The 15,328-nt window shown below is 37.2% G+C and overlaps 1 protein-coding gene across 4 annotated transcripts in view; it reads right to left on the bottom strand.

Moving 5' to 3' along the window:
* LOC135324697 (multiple C2 and transmembrane domain-containing protein 1) overlaps positions 1-15,328 on the bottom strand; it is a 286,852-nt gene that overhangs the window by 54,237 nt on the left and 217,287 nt on the right. For all 4 annotated transcript variants that reach the window (XM_064501475.1, XM_064501478.1, XM_064501477.1 and 1 more), the window contains one exon: positions 1,355-1,474. In XM_064501475.1, coding sequence (XP_064357545.1) covers positions 1,355-1,474 — 120 coding nt within the window. The remainder of the gene's footprint in view (positions 1-1,354; positions 1,475-15,328) is intronic.

The following is a 15,328-nucleotide window of genomic DNA, read 5'->3' as shown; positions in this document are numbered from 1 at the left end:
CAAAACTAGACATTACTCTAGGTGCAGTCTAACAAGTGCTGAGTAAAGGGGAGTAATCATTCCCCTCAATCCACTGGCTATGCAGCTGGGGATGCATGCTGGGGATATTATTAATGAAGCTTGGGATGCTGTTGGTGCTCTTTGCTGCCAGGGCACACTTGGCTCTTGTTCACCTTCCTATCAAGATGTCCAGCTCCCTTTCAGCAGAGCTGCTGCCCAGACAGTCAGTCTCCAGATTGTATCATTCAGAGGGGTTATTTCTCTCCAAGTGCAGGACTTCTCATTTGTCCTTGTTGAATTGCATGAGGTTCTTGTGGGCTCATTCCTCCAGCTTGCCTAGGTCTTTCTGAACTGCAGCCCTGCCCTCGAGCATATCAGCTGGTCCTGTACCCATTTGGTGTCATCTGCAAACATGACAATGTACCCCATCACCTCCTCCAGGTCCTTGATAAAGATGCTAAACAGGACAGGTCCCAGTACACACCACTGTGGTACTCCACTTGTTATCAACCTCCAGATAGAGTATGATCCATTAACCACTACCACTACCCTTGGAGCTCAACCATCCAAACAGTTTTCTGCTCATCTAGCTATCCATCCAGACCATAACGTCCTAGAGGGCACACTACTTTTGGCATATGACTACTGAATCTAATATCAAATTCATAAAGCTCAAGAATAATATACATGCAAAACCCTTAAGCTGCCTGGATACAATAAAATTTATACAGCACAGAATAAAACTTCAACTTTTGATGCATACTTCTGGAAGTCTGAACTATGCTTTCATTATTAATAAATGTCTGTTACTAGTAAATGTTTGTTCCTTTATATCCCAACTACATGCATTTATTTAAATGCATTGAATGAGGAAGAAGAAAGTAGAAGAAAAGTAAGAAAAGATCTATTAAGATCACTGAATGTAACATGATACTGAAAAAAATGGTAAATCCAATGTGATACATTTTGAAACTGTTAACAATTTGGAATCACTTTAACCTTTAACTCCAGTAAACGAAAGAAAAAGTGATGCAGACTTAGCCATATACAACCATTTTCAAAGAATTTGTCTCCTCCTGACCCGTAAGCCTCCCCTCTCTTCTCCCACACAAACCAGATTCTGAGGATAGTACATGTGCTACTATATTTTTAAATGACATTTTCAACAAAAACAGACACATTTATTGGACAGCTGGAGAAAAATCCAATTGCAGGTGGGAAAATTGTCCATCAAGCATCGTGAACTGAAATGCTTTCAAAAAGATGTCATATTTAAACTCAGTTATAAAATTTTATCTCTGTGTTAGTTAAAAAAGAAAAGGACATGTATGTGCTTGAAGTAGAAAAGACTTACTGTATCATGTTGCCTGTTATCTTTCCCTGATATGATCAAGAAGTAGTTCCATGCCAACAGCAACAAGAAAGCCAGTGGTATCATGTAGAGCTCAAAGTTCCAAACCACAAAAAGAAAAAGCTAGAAGACAGAGGAGAAAGAAGTGATTCAACACTCCACTACATTAACTCTTATGCACAGTTAAGACCAATGAATTAAAACAATTCTAAACCAATCATCTCTCCTTAGGCAGGCAACAAGAACACTTGTTTTACCATTTTGCTGACCAGCCACTTACCTCTGTAAAACAATCGCTACACTTTTTATTTCTTTGTACTTTAATTCTGAAATGAAAGTTGATATAGTGTAGCCTAAGAAGGAACGTTAATCATTCTCTAGTGAAATAACGTTTAGGTGGACAAAATAATGCAAAATGGCATAAAAATAAGATCACAACGTGATAAAGAAAAGGTTGGGTTATTTCTATGGATAACAATAATTTGTTGTTCAAAAGAACGACCTTGATTTTTTTAGTAATGTCACACAGATGAACAGAAGATGTAAACCTTACAATAAAAATCTGAAAGATTTATTTGTACGGAAGACTCAAAAATCATACTAAAACACAAAAAAGTCCAAATATTTGAATAAAATCATGGTAACACAGTAACCATAGAAAATGGGATTAAAATGAATACTAAGAAGTCAATCAAGTTCATCCCTTTGAAAACTTTGATTGCTGAATTTGTAGTATTTCTTCAAAACATCCTGAGCACTGTTTGATCCATATCTGGAGGCTGACACAAGCATGAGCTGGCTAAATATTCCAGGGGCCGTTCTCTAGCACTGAGCCCTTGGAAGCAAGGAGATCGTGGTCCAGCGAGAAACCGATCTTCATTGCAGACACCACTGCTCTGTGTCATGGAGCTGTGAAAAGCCTGATACCACAGACTTCTGCCTCTGGTCTGTCAGGCTAGGAGTTAGCTAGATAGCTAGGCTATCAGCGCTAGCTTCTGACACCTGAAAGCTGTAAACATTTGTCAGAGTCCATAGCTGTCTAGCAGAGACACTTCCAGGGAGATACCATTGCCTGGTGATTCTAGAATAAAATTATTGTTTTTTCAGAGGAAAAAAAATATTTGGACTTAGATGGGTTTAAACTAAAACCATTTTTACATCCAATTTTCCCCATGAACAAGAAGCCCTGTATTTTACCCAGCTCTAGTCATAATATAACTTGGTTTATTTTCCTCTCATATGATAAAAGTCAAAAATGAAAGTATTATGGTAAATTACACTATTTACCACAGCTGGATATACACCTACTCTTCAGAAATCTTGCTAAGCCATTTTCATTCAAACCCTATGACTTAAGCTTTTGAATATTTTTGTTTTTATAACCTACTAAAATTAATGAAGGTGTTATGTCACAGAACTAGCAAACGTAAAGCAAAGCCAATAATAAACAAACTAAAAATGACACATTTTGCCAAAACCAATCATCTAGATAGGTATAAATTTGAAAAAGAACAAAATGGGGATTTTGATAATCTTCTGCTGTGAGGATTTCTGTCTATAGTTGAAACGAAATGCTCTTATCAAATACAAGCATCCATGTAAAAAAAAAAAAAAAAAAAAAAAAAAAAAAAAAAAAAAGCATTTTAAGTAATCTCCTGTCTCAAGATCAGCTAACCCACCTTCCCTCCCCTGCTTTCTGTAACTAAATGTTTTGTATCCAGAAGTCTTGTGAGACTGCAAGACAAACATGATGAATACTGCAAGACTTTAAAAAGCAGTTTGTGTAACATACGTAAGAGGATACTGGCACTGTTAACAGTTAATATTTTATTTGAAAGAAAATTTTGTTTTTTAGGTTATTTAGTTTCAAAGGAAATCTGTTACAAGTGGTAATGAACAAAAAGCAAATAACAGTTCACAGAATTCTAGAGTTCTTCCAGGAGCTTGCTAACTACCCCTTTCAAAGCAGTATCTACAGGGATTTGATCTGGTATATTTGATACAGCCAACCTAAACCAAAATTTTAATCTCAAAAGAAACACAAAGAATCCTTGCATCAATTAACCCCAGAAATTCCCCGCATCGATGCTGAGGTGAGCTTTGAAAGTTGGTGAATAATATCCAACTATCAGAGAAGGAGATTCTAGAGACTACCTATTGAGAAATACCAATGCATATAGTATGTCTTACGCTCCCATTTAAATTTGGTTAGAAAGATGTAAAGAAAATCTTAGGTAATATCCAAACAATCCATGGCTCCAGAGAAAAATCCCCAGCAACCTAGATGCAATCAGGAGATACTTAGAGGTCTCCAAGTCTACCTCCTGCTCACGGCAGGGTCATTACTAAATTCAGACCAGGTTGCTGAGGGCTTTGCCCAGTTGCATCCTGTAAACCTCCAAGGATGAAGAGAGATCGCACAACCTCTCTGGGCAACCTTTTCCACGGCAGGATTTTCACCACAAGGAAAACATTTTGGAACCTCACTGTCTCTCCGTGCATCTCCGTAAAGACCCTGTCTCTTCTTAGGAACATCCCATCGGCGTGGGCAGGCTGCTGTTAGGTCTCCCCAAAGCCATCTCTTCTCCAAGTTGAACCAAGCCAGCTCCCTCAGCCTTTCCTCATAGTGCTCGTGCTCCAGTCCCTGACCACTGTGGTGGTGCTCTGCTGAACTCACTCAAGTTTATCAACATTCAATACTTTCTCATACCGGCAGGGAGAGTGGAGTAAAACCAGACACAGTAATCTAGATGTGATCTGCTGAGTATGAAAATAATGACAGAAAATTGTTCATCTAAAAGGACAGACAGCTATCAGAAAAGGTGCCAAAAACAGAGTCTGAAAAGCTCCAAATTTCACACAAGTTCTTTAATCTTCTTTAAGACTTGTATGGCCATAGCTTTTGAAAAAGTGGACAACACACCTGCCATCTCCTTTGAATGATTCTTCTGACTTGCCAGCTTCATTTCCATCTAGTCTGGCTGAATTTTAACTGGTTCCTTCTTTCAGGCACCTGTTTCAGCCAGGCACTAAGAAAACAAGGACTCCGTATTTGCAACACAAATGAGATGTATGCTGTGTGAAACCTGCACAGTGACAGCACCGCAAGTGAAATTGCCTCACTATCTCCCCCAGAAGAAAAATGCACTCACACAAACACACAAGGGAGAAAACAAACAGATTCCCAGTATTAGGCAAAGACTTTTAAGTAAACATAGCAGCCCCAAAAACTTGTGCAGAACAGCAAGAAAATCCTGGGGCTCTGTTCTTATGCATAAAGGATCTTACAGCTAGGAGGAGAGGGAAGACGGGAAGCTGTATGTATGAATCTATTCCCTCAACTTTATTTCATCCATGAAGGGGAGGGAAAGCTACACATCCATCCATTAAACAAGTACAGGGAAAAAAAGCAGAGTCGGAAAAAGCACAGGAACAGGTATAAAAGGTCAGTTCTGGGACCTGCCCATGCCTATAAAGCATCCAGTGGAACATGGATCGTATCTGGTATGATCCCTTTCAAAGAAATAATGGCTCTACTCAGTCTAAAAAAGGATCCTCATCACTACTGAAACAAGCCAACTATTTTAAGGGAGGAGTGGGAGTCTCAAAGGTTACAGTTTAATATAGCTGCCATTTCCTACACAGAAGACTAAGGGAGTAATTTTTTTCTTCTCCCCCATGACATCGAGATTTTAAGAGTCACAGGCATGAACTGGCCATTTACAACATCACATCAGTTGATACACTTAGTGAGAGACATGCACTAAATGATCATTCAGCGAGACACATGACACTATCCCTGGTGTACAACACTTCAAAAAATAATTTAAGTTGGAATATTGAATATCCTATTCTTTTGCAAACTACAGTATATTTTAAAAAGAAATCTCATCCAAAATGATTAACACTTCCTACTGTTCAGAAAAAAAGCCTGCCCTTTCAGACTAGCAGCTGTGGATCATTAGCTTTCCAGTGATGAGATGTGTTTGATGAGTATTTTTCTTTCTAATTAAGAGATGAGATTCTCTATTTGACTCTCTCTTCAGACAGAAGTGAAGAGAAAGATTTCTCCCTATGTGGAAAAGGCAGTATTCTACAGAACAATTATTTCAGATTTCTTTTTATCTACCTCCACCCAATTTCACTTCATTTTTAACAGAACCCTGTTTGCACCCACAGACTTCACAGTATTAACCCTTATGTTTCACAGCTCTTTATTTCTTTGGCTTCTAATTTTGACTATCAGCAGAAAAGAATATATAGAAAAATGGATCACCCCACATAGGAGATACTGACCCATATCATCAGGGGCAGAGGAGACCAAAGTGCAGCTGAAGAGGGAAGGCTGCAAGTTACATCTGTTTGAGAATATTCTGACAAAAATTAGAAAATGCTCTTTTCACAGAAAAGTCTGGATTTAATGAAAGCCACAGAACTGAGCATAAGATGCTTCCAGCTGATGTATACAGAGCTTTCCAGGACCTGCAGCCTCAGAGCGACCTTGATATGTGGATTCCCTTGAGGCAAAAAGCACAGGGGGCTTGACAGCATTCCTGCTTTTAAGCTTCCCAGGGCTTCCAGTCTGAAAGTCTAAGTAATTGAGTCACCTCACAAGTCCCAAGACTGACACAGGAACCTTGAAATTTGCATTCACAGTACCCAGTGTCCTGAGCTGTAATGTGTTTAGCAGCACAGTGAGATATGGCCATTTCCACGACCATCATGTCACACAGTGCATGCCACTCATACCGCAGTCTCCCCTTCAATGTACAGCTGCCTCCATTCATTTTTAAAGAGGATTCTTATAGCTCCATTTGTATATTATCTATATGCTTGCATTATGTGCATTACCCAGCTCCTGATTACCCTGGAAATTCAGAAGTTGGCTGTATGGAGTTTTGGCACAATCACAAAAAGAGCCTGTTTGCAACTCCAAACACTACGCTCTAATCATAAGATCATCCATTTACCCTTTAAGCTTAAAAGGACAATAGTGTTTCCCAAGGCTTCATCCACTGGATGTATTCTCAGAAGACTAGAAAGACTGAAAGATAACCCACCTACCTGCATAGTACAGACTCTCTGTTAAGTACTAAAAGTTTAAGGCTCCAGTAAAATTCTGCATGGTGTTTATACTATAAAATATTGAAAAACACATTTCACTGTACCTTGGAGTGCAGTCAGGAGTCTCTTTCATTAAAAAATTAGTCTGCTGCCTCCAATCATCACGACCCTTCTTATCTTGTAAAAAAAAAATATTTCCTCTAGCTGCATCAAATCCCAAACACACTAATAGAATTAATGTAAACATTTATGAGAACACAGCACCCTCAATCAGGTATGTCTGGAAGAAATATGCCTTTTGAACATTTTAAAGCGTCCTCCAACAGTTTTGGGGTTTTTTTTTAAAGCACTCTTACAATTTTTTGAGTCTTAAACATTATCTGTTGCTGTTTCTTTGAATAGCCAGAAATCAACTTGAAAACAGCAACAGCATGGGACATGTAAAAAATACAGGAAAAAAAATAAATGTATGCCATTCCTGAGTACATTATCTGGACAGATCTCTAGTTTAACCTTGGACAAACTGGTGGTTCTCCTTTTTATATTGCAGAGGCCGTGGTAGTCTGAGAAATGCTGAATAATTAGTATTCTTGATGCTTTACGAGCTTTTCCTTTAACTCAGAAACAAACTTAAGATATTTCTGGCATCTTCTCTCTTTTCGCTGGAATAACAAAAGAACAGTCCAGTTCACTGTAATTTAGATTTTGTCTCTCACCCTCTCTATTTATTCCATGCAGAACACGAAAAAGGAGATACTGCCAAGATAAAAAAAAGTAGTAAGATCTTAACTGACTGGACTAATTATTATTTTAATCCCAGTATGGATGAGGAAAATCCCTATTGAAAAATTTACGGCAGCTCTAACTAGAATACTTCAGTCCCATATCTAGAAGAACACTCAACAAAAATATTTTCATTTCTTACTAGGCAGGACATTTCTGGTCCTGGTTTTTGCATGTTGATTATATGCATGATAAACCCATGGTTTCATTACACTTGAATTCTTTCATCTAGGCATGGTGTAACTCTAGTTATTAAAGAAGCAACTCTGACAATTAGATATGATTCACTTGATGTGTTTCAACCCACCCCATTTTTTTTTGAAATGCATCTATAGCTAAATGGACTTATTTCACCTGAACAACCTCCAACACAATACTATCATCCAAACATACCATAATGTAAGCTACCTGCCTCTTGACATGATTGTCAGCACCAGTAAAACCTTCTAGTTAGAAGCCTGAAAGTTTTCATTTAATTTTTTTTCCTTTTTCTACTTACAACTTGTACTGGCATTTCACATCATTTTCCAGAAGTCACAGATGAAAGTGCTATGACTTTGCTCTGAAAATGCTGACAATTCCAAGAAAGTGAACCCCAGAGCATAAATATAGTGTCGTTCTAAACAGCACATGAATTACTGATGTTAAATTCATGCCACTGTTTCTAGTTTCACATAGCAAAAGTTAGGTAGAAATAAAAGTGACATATTTACAAAAAAATTCTGTAAATATTTATAAAATGTTGAGTCTCTTGGGTCACTTTTCCCTTTCACTTAATTTCTGAGCTGCATTAGTAGAGCTGCAGAGTTAGTGGTAAGGATGAAATTAGAAAAGCAAATGTGGTTCACTGAGGCCATTACCATACACAAAGCTTATTGCCATTCTCAGCTGCAGTTCAACACAGAGTTGTTCTCTCAGACTTCTAAAATGCAGACAAACTAAGAGAAATGGATATTATTTTCCCTATGAGCAATAACAGCTGGTATCAAGTACCAAATGCCCTGCTAGGATACAGTAGATCAAAGGCATGCCTGAAAACGGGGCTATTACGTTCATCGAACCTTGTCCCTTTTTAGTACTCCATTTTCTCTACAATATCCAATTGTTTACTGAATGACCCATGTCTTTGTTTCAGCAACATTACCTAGAAGACTATTTTACACATTAATTATTTTCTAACTAAAAAAGTGCTTTTAATACCTGTCCTCAATTTGATTTTGCTTTGCTTTTATGTATGCCTTTTAAACTGATTTACTCTTTTCAGTACAGTTCTGCTGAGAGAGGTAATCACCAGCTATAAGATTCAAGCCGTTTTATAATTCAAAGTGTCTGATTTTTCTTTGGGTTAAAATAAATAAATAAATAAATAAAAGCAGCATTTTAATCCTCTCCCCATTGCACATGCCTTTTCCACTTGAAATCAATCCAGTCCTTCCTAATTTTAAAATTCCTTAACAACTGCCTAACATACTTATAGAGCTGAACATGCCATTTCATTTGCAAGCACCTTACTACAAAAGATATCAGTCTAAAAAGTACATTTCACAGCACTTTAGAGATTTTTTCAGCACACAAATCTGTATCACAAATCCATGTCCATGTTCCTTTTACACAAAAAACTGGAATTCAGTATATTTCTTCTCTATTACAATTGCCCTGATACAAGGGTGGGAATGTTGAAAGTAGAAATATCTGTGTCACTTCAGAAGCAAAATCCAAAGTGTTGGCTTGGAAAGTGTAAAATCACAACATGGATCATGCTTAATAACTACAGCTATTTATGCAATGGATTTCTCCCTTCCCTCCTGATAGCTTGGGTAACCAAGCAGTGGCTGAAGGGCTTTGAACTTGCCTCTTATTCTTCCCAAATTCCTGCAGATACCTATTGTCTGCCAAGAGCAATCATGATTGGTTAAGCTGGGTATAAGGAAAAAAAAAAAAAACTGGGTTATCTTCTTCTTTAGCTTACTAAGAAAGGCTTTACTTTAGACCCACTGTAGTCCAGACTAACAGAAAAGTATCAGAGCTTTTTATCCATACTGTATGAAAGCTATTCCAAATGATGTGTTTTTATTTATATCCCATACTGGATCAGAGTCATTTTTTTCCTCATTTGCCCACAGTCCCTTATTCTCTGTCCATTTTTGTATATGAAGGAAAAATCATTCAGCATTCTCAGGCAAGAATGAAAACACTATTGAAAAAAATCATAACATGCCAGAAAGTCACCATTATCCAAATACTAGAAAATAAAAGAAATACTAGCAGACATATTTGCTTTTTTTCTCCCCAAAGAAAAATAAGCCAAATACTTCAAAAAGTTACCAGCTGAAAGCAAATTAGTTAAGATTAACAAATGTTTAAATTGTGCTTATCTTTGTACTAGAAAAAAAAAAACACCTCTCTCCACTGTTCAATCACAAATAACCACCATTAAAAATGGAGCATTAGGGTACAAAGTCATCTAGCCCCTGAAAAGTAAGCCCTGTGGCTGTACGGAAATCTAGGTTTTGCCAACTGTCTGTCAGAAAAGTGTTGTAATGACATTTAAATTGTGTAAATCAGGACTAGAGTCACCTAAGAGGAACATGGGGGTAGTCTGTGATTTCCAGCATGGACAATAACATGAAAACATACTGATTTCTATTTTGATAAGCATACTCATGCTTGGAACAAACAAATACCAGATTCTATAAAATACCCTAGAGATGTCAGCTGTTCCCTTTGCTGAATCTGTAGCTTCAGTCAGAGAGAAAAGTAAGGTTGAATCGAGCAGTCTTTCTGCTTCTTCCACTTTCTCTCTATTCTTAAAAAAAAAGTTTTGATTTATTTGGGTTTTTCTGGAAGGAGAGGACAGACACACAATGGAACAGGCTGATGCAAGAATCATCAAAAGGCAGGATCACTGCTTTTCAAAACCACAAGACATCCCTTTGTTAGAGTGTTAATACAAACAGACAAATACAAATTTCTAGTTATTTCTTTAAAACCTATTTTATATATTAGGTCCCCTTTTGAAAGGTGCCACTTGCCATCAACTATCACCTGATATCAAGTAACTTGGTGTACTGTTGGCTTATTTTCAATTTTCAAGACCATCAATCAACTTTAGTGAGCTTTCTATGTTGATTTTTATGCTTCTGATTGATGACCCATTTCATTTTCTTTTTCTGTGAGGTCTGGAGTATTGGTTAGGTATAATTGTAAAATAATAAATAAATAAATGCCCAAGAGTTTTTTGTTTTTGATTGTCCTGCTTTCCTTAAGTACTTATTCCTCAACCTGAAATTCATTCAGTCAACGTAGGAAAGCAACTTTTCTCCCCTTTTATATACTTCACTGTAAATACATCTTAAGGAATAATAATATATTTCAGATATCTTAACACTCGCAGCAACCATCTCCAATCTGTCTCGTAATTTTCTAATTTTCTCCTTCACTGATCTCAAGACTTTCCCCCACCACTTCAGTTCTGAAAAAACATGCAGAGTTATGTTTAGCATCTCTAGCCATGTATGCCTGTGTCTATTTGCAACTCTAATACTAATCCAGGGCTGATATAACTGACTTGTCTTTTCTTTCCGTGTTTTATTCTATCTTTCCCCATAGGCATCATGTAGTGAGTCCTTTCCCCCCATCCCACCTTGACTGATCTGGTTAAACTTACTTAGATACTAGCGACCTCTATATGTTCATATAAAAGGTGTATTTTTCTTCAGTATTTAGCAAGCGTCTAAACTTTCCTGCATAGGATAAGGCTGTAGACTACAGAAATGAGAAACCAGTAGGGAGTACCAGTTTAGACATTAGAGCAGTGCAGCTCCAAGTGTCTGAACAACCTGAATTCTGTAGTAAAGTTCCCTGGTAGGATAGCTATAATTATGTCCTGCAATGCTTTCTTTAAACAAAATGCAAAATAAAACTCTCTGAATCCATTTTAAGCTGCATGCTTTCTTTAGAAGAGTAAAATAGATTCCAAGAAAGCTAAATTATGTCCATGTCTTTCTATGTAAAAGTGGAAAAAATGCAATATAAATTGAACAATGATAACTGCTATTAACATAAACAATATAAACACCAAATATTTCAATAAGATAAATATGATAAAAGTTAAAATACAATTCATAGAGTGCAAGGTGTATTGTACATTTTCAATTTGAGACCGTTATTATTGTAAAACATACCACAAAGGGATGGAAAGACAGCTATTAATCCCTTTATGAATTGGCAGAAACAGTCATGACCGGAATAATTAAAAAAAATTTAAAGAACAACTAAGATATTTACTATTGCACCACCACTCAAACTTTGGATGACTTCAGTTCTTCATGCCTCTGCTAAACTTCTCTGGTGTGCAAAACTCCCTTCAGGTGCATCTGAAAATTGACATCAGATTCTTACAGCATTTCTTGCAAGAAACTGCCGGAGATGAAAAATAAATGGAAGTGAGATACCTAGTTAAGAGATATGTTAACCACAGTTAATGATGGCTAGTCCACTTTTATTCTTGTGAAGAGATTCTCTCAATACCCACTTAACTGAGTCAAGCACAAATTTGACTTATCACCCTTCTTTGTGGGGAAGGCAATGGAGGACACGTGTATCTACTTTTGAAATAGAATGCGTCTGAGAGAAACCAAGGGTATGACATGAAGAAAAAAGAATGCCAAGGTAGACTTGCAAAACAAAAAAGTGACTTCTTTTTGTTAAGAAATTATAGAAAGAACCTCATATTCTCGCTAGAGTTAAGTAACAATTCATATAAGATGCCAGCAAAATAGAAGTGAAGACAGAGAAAAAACAGAGGTGGACAACATCCAGAAGTTCACAGCAATAACAACAACCTCTATGGACATCAAGCAAGCTAGGTAGGGCACAACTCTTTAAAAGAAAAAAAGGGCTTTCTATGAAAGATACCACGTAATCATGCAAGCATACTGACAAACCTGCAAAAAAAAAGAAAAAAGATTTTTAAATCTGATTTTTAAGGTTTACTATTGCCAACTATATTGAGAAATAAAATCTATAATTTATAATGTAATTTGTCAAGGAGAATAAATTCAGAAAGACACAACTTACTTATGATCCTAAGTGGAAAACTGTGCCCTACTGATTTCGCTGAAGTAATGCTACCGCAGGGAAATGTGTATTTTCATGCTATTAAAAAACAAACGTGCCCCTCCAATTGTTTCTCTGTAATAAACTGAATTAATTTTGTATTTCTACAAACTATATTAAATCATATTCAGCACAGAGAGGTGTGCCCTGGCAACTTTCCTGTTATTTTTATAGTTATTTTTCCAGCCAACAAATGCTGCAATCCAAGCAGTCTCTCTCTTTACAATCAGCTTTCTCCATGCTGTACTAGCTTGTAGGAAGTGCAATTGTGCACTCCAAATACATGATGTTTTATAGGATCGACCTTACATTTCAGTAGTTCACTGTTTCAGCAACATTACACTTAATTCATTTAGACGTTTGCCACTCCAACATGTTTAGTCATACTTTAACATAGAAATGTTCCACAGCCCTAACAAAACCATTTATTGAACCAGCAACATCATCAATAACATTTACTAACCAGTGAAAAATACTACATTTTATAGATGCTCGTTTCAAAGCACATCCTTAAAAGATGAACAAGAGAATGTATTTTATTGCTATCTACAAAACACTACACCATCATTCTTAATAGCCATTGCTACACTCTGAACTTTTTTTACAAAATAACATAGCAAAGAGAAAACCAGTGTCAAAGCAAGGACAGTATTTTTTTTCTTCGTCTTCTTCTCTTTCAAAATGTACTACACATACCAGGGAGAGGAGTATTCTCCTGGAAAGGACCACACTCTAGGATCAGGCACAAAGTTAAGTGAGCAGAACTTCAGGCTTGGAATTCTTATAGACTGCTCCTAAACCTTAACAGCGTATTCATTCTCAAAATTTTTCAGCCAAATCAAAGCATCTGAATAAGGTATTACAGAAGCTCTCATATTTAAGTTGCCTAACACCTGCCATTCTAAAAGATTTTTGCAATTTTTTAAGAAATTCTAATGCATTTATTAATTATAATGGGCCTTTGAAATTCAGCAAGAAGTCATCCCTAGGGCAAGAGGAATAGGTTTTCTTTTTCCAAACACAAAATCATTAACATTTAGTTGAGTCACACACGATTGAAAAATCCCACTTCCTTATTCCCTTAAGCATTCTCAGCATGCCAAAATAATAATGACCATGAAAATCCAAGACTAAGACTTGGCCTTGTCACTCATAGTCAAAGCAGCTGAAGTATGCAAGGTATAACTACAGACTGTGTATTAAGATACAAGGGAACAGACTTGAGTTTTGAGGAGGCAACCTTTCTTCTGGTGTCACTCTTTCTTCCCCAAGTACCTGACCTCCTCCTAAGCTTTTGTTGACAGAAGAGAGAGGAAGGCAGGGGTAGTTCTAGCTAGGATTTTAATAGTCCTACAAAACACTGACCTATCATGTTGAAGCAGACTGATGGCTTATGACAGAAAGACTCTCCAGAACTGCAGCACAATATTCTATCACTTGAACTAACATCGTACATAATGGCAGTACTTGGCTGCTATCTTCACAGAAAACAGCATATGAAAATGGGCTGTTTTGCAAATGCTCATCATAGCTATTTCCAAGACCCCTGACCAGCTCTGATATACTTCTCATATTATTCTCTTATTTTCTACCTGTTCTGCCTTCCCCTGTCTCCTGCAGGAGGGAAACTGGGCCCACTCTCAACTACTGTTTCACTTAATTGCACCCTCCTCTTTCTCTTGTTCTTGCCTTTCTTCCCAAGTTCTGTCATGATGCTTCGCAGGATTTTAAATTGTCCCTCTTCCTCAAATAACATCCCATTCTTATGGGATCCCATCCCATTCTTCCACACCCTTCCTCCTAACCTCCAAAAAATCACCCTTATTCCCTTTTTCTTGCCTGGACAGCAACTAGAGGAGCCCTAAGAGAACATGGGGGATTTTTCTCTCTCTACATTCCTGCATCTGGCCTTTCCCCACACCTGCTCAGGAAAGCCATCTGCAACGCTTAGTACTTCAGGATGGAGCACAGAGGCTGCTAGTAGAGAAAAGGAATGTATACAAGAGCTTGGTGGCCAAATTAAGAAGGGATTTTAACTTGCATCTCTCAGCTCACAGACAGTGCAGTGCTCTAGAACGGGCCAATCCATGTCACTACTCAGGCAGAAAATAACAGGCAAAACACTGACAGCACATGACCCTTTTCAGGAAGCCCTGGAAAGTTTAGAAAGGCAGGAATACACCCTCAAAATTATTGCAAGTATTTTAAGGTGAGCAAAAACATATAATTTTCCTACTTCTCTTCAGAAACAAATGAACTACATTACTACACTGGCTCAATAAAAAGTTTCCACCCAAGAGTTTAGAGGTTGACAAAGTCAAATACAACTGAAGAGATTACAGACAGATCCTAACTGCAGACAGCACTACTGAAATAACCCATAATAAATATCAGGCAGCAAGAAGGTATTTGGGTGTATAACCAGAATAGGATCTGAGTTATTGGAAAAATTCTCCATGGAGATCAAAGTCAATCACAAAAGCTCTCTTCCTCATTAACAGCTTCATAGCAGTGCTGTTCATCCAAAATAGAACAAACTATCCAGAATCTCTTTTTATATTCTCTTGCTATATCATAAAAGCATGCAACTTCCAAACCAACGCACTCACTCAGTTACCTAGAGCTTTCAGTTGTTCCTTTGTAGCTTTTGGTCAGCAAATCTTTCACTCAAAGTCTCAGCTGCACTTTGTCTCAGCTCTGGAAAGCACTACAATCTGCGTCTTTGAAAACCCTTAGTGGGATTTAACTGAAAAGGACGTTTTGTCGTCTGTTTTTACAATTCTTTTTCTTCAAAATACCAGTGAGGTGGAAAACACCATAGCTGGAAGATACCTCTCATAGCACCAAAAGCAGTATATACCAACTAGCAGCAGAAATGAATAAGACCCAGATAAAGAGATTACATTATGTATATGTATAATCTTACATGTATACAGATACAAATATGTATTTTCATAGTAATCTTTCCTGTATGCATTTCGCTATTCCATTTTTAAACCTTTACATAGGTAC

The sequence above is a fragment of the Dromaius novaehollandiae genome, chromosome Z (assembly GCF_036370855.1).
Source record: "Dromaius novaehollandiae isolate bDroNov1 chromosome Z, bDroNov1.hap1, whole genome shotgun sequence".
Lineage (NCBI taxonomy): Eukaryota > Metazoa > Chordata > Aves > Casuariiformes > Dromaiidae > Dromaius > Dromaius novaehollandiae.
Note: the sequence above shows the minus strand (reverse complement) of the source record. Positions and strands in the feature narration are given on the sequence as shown.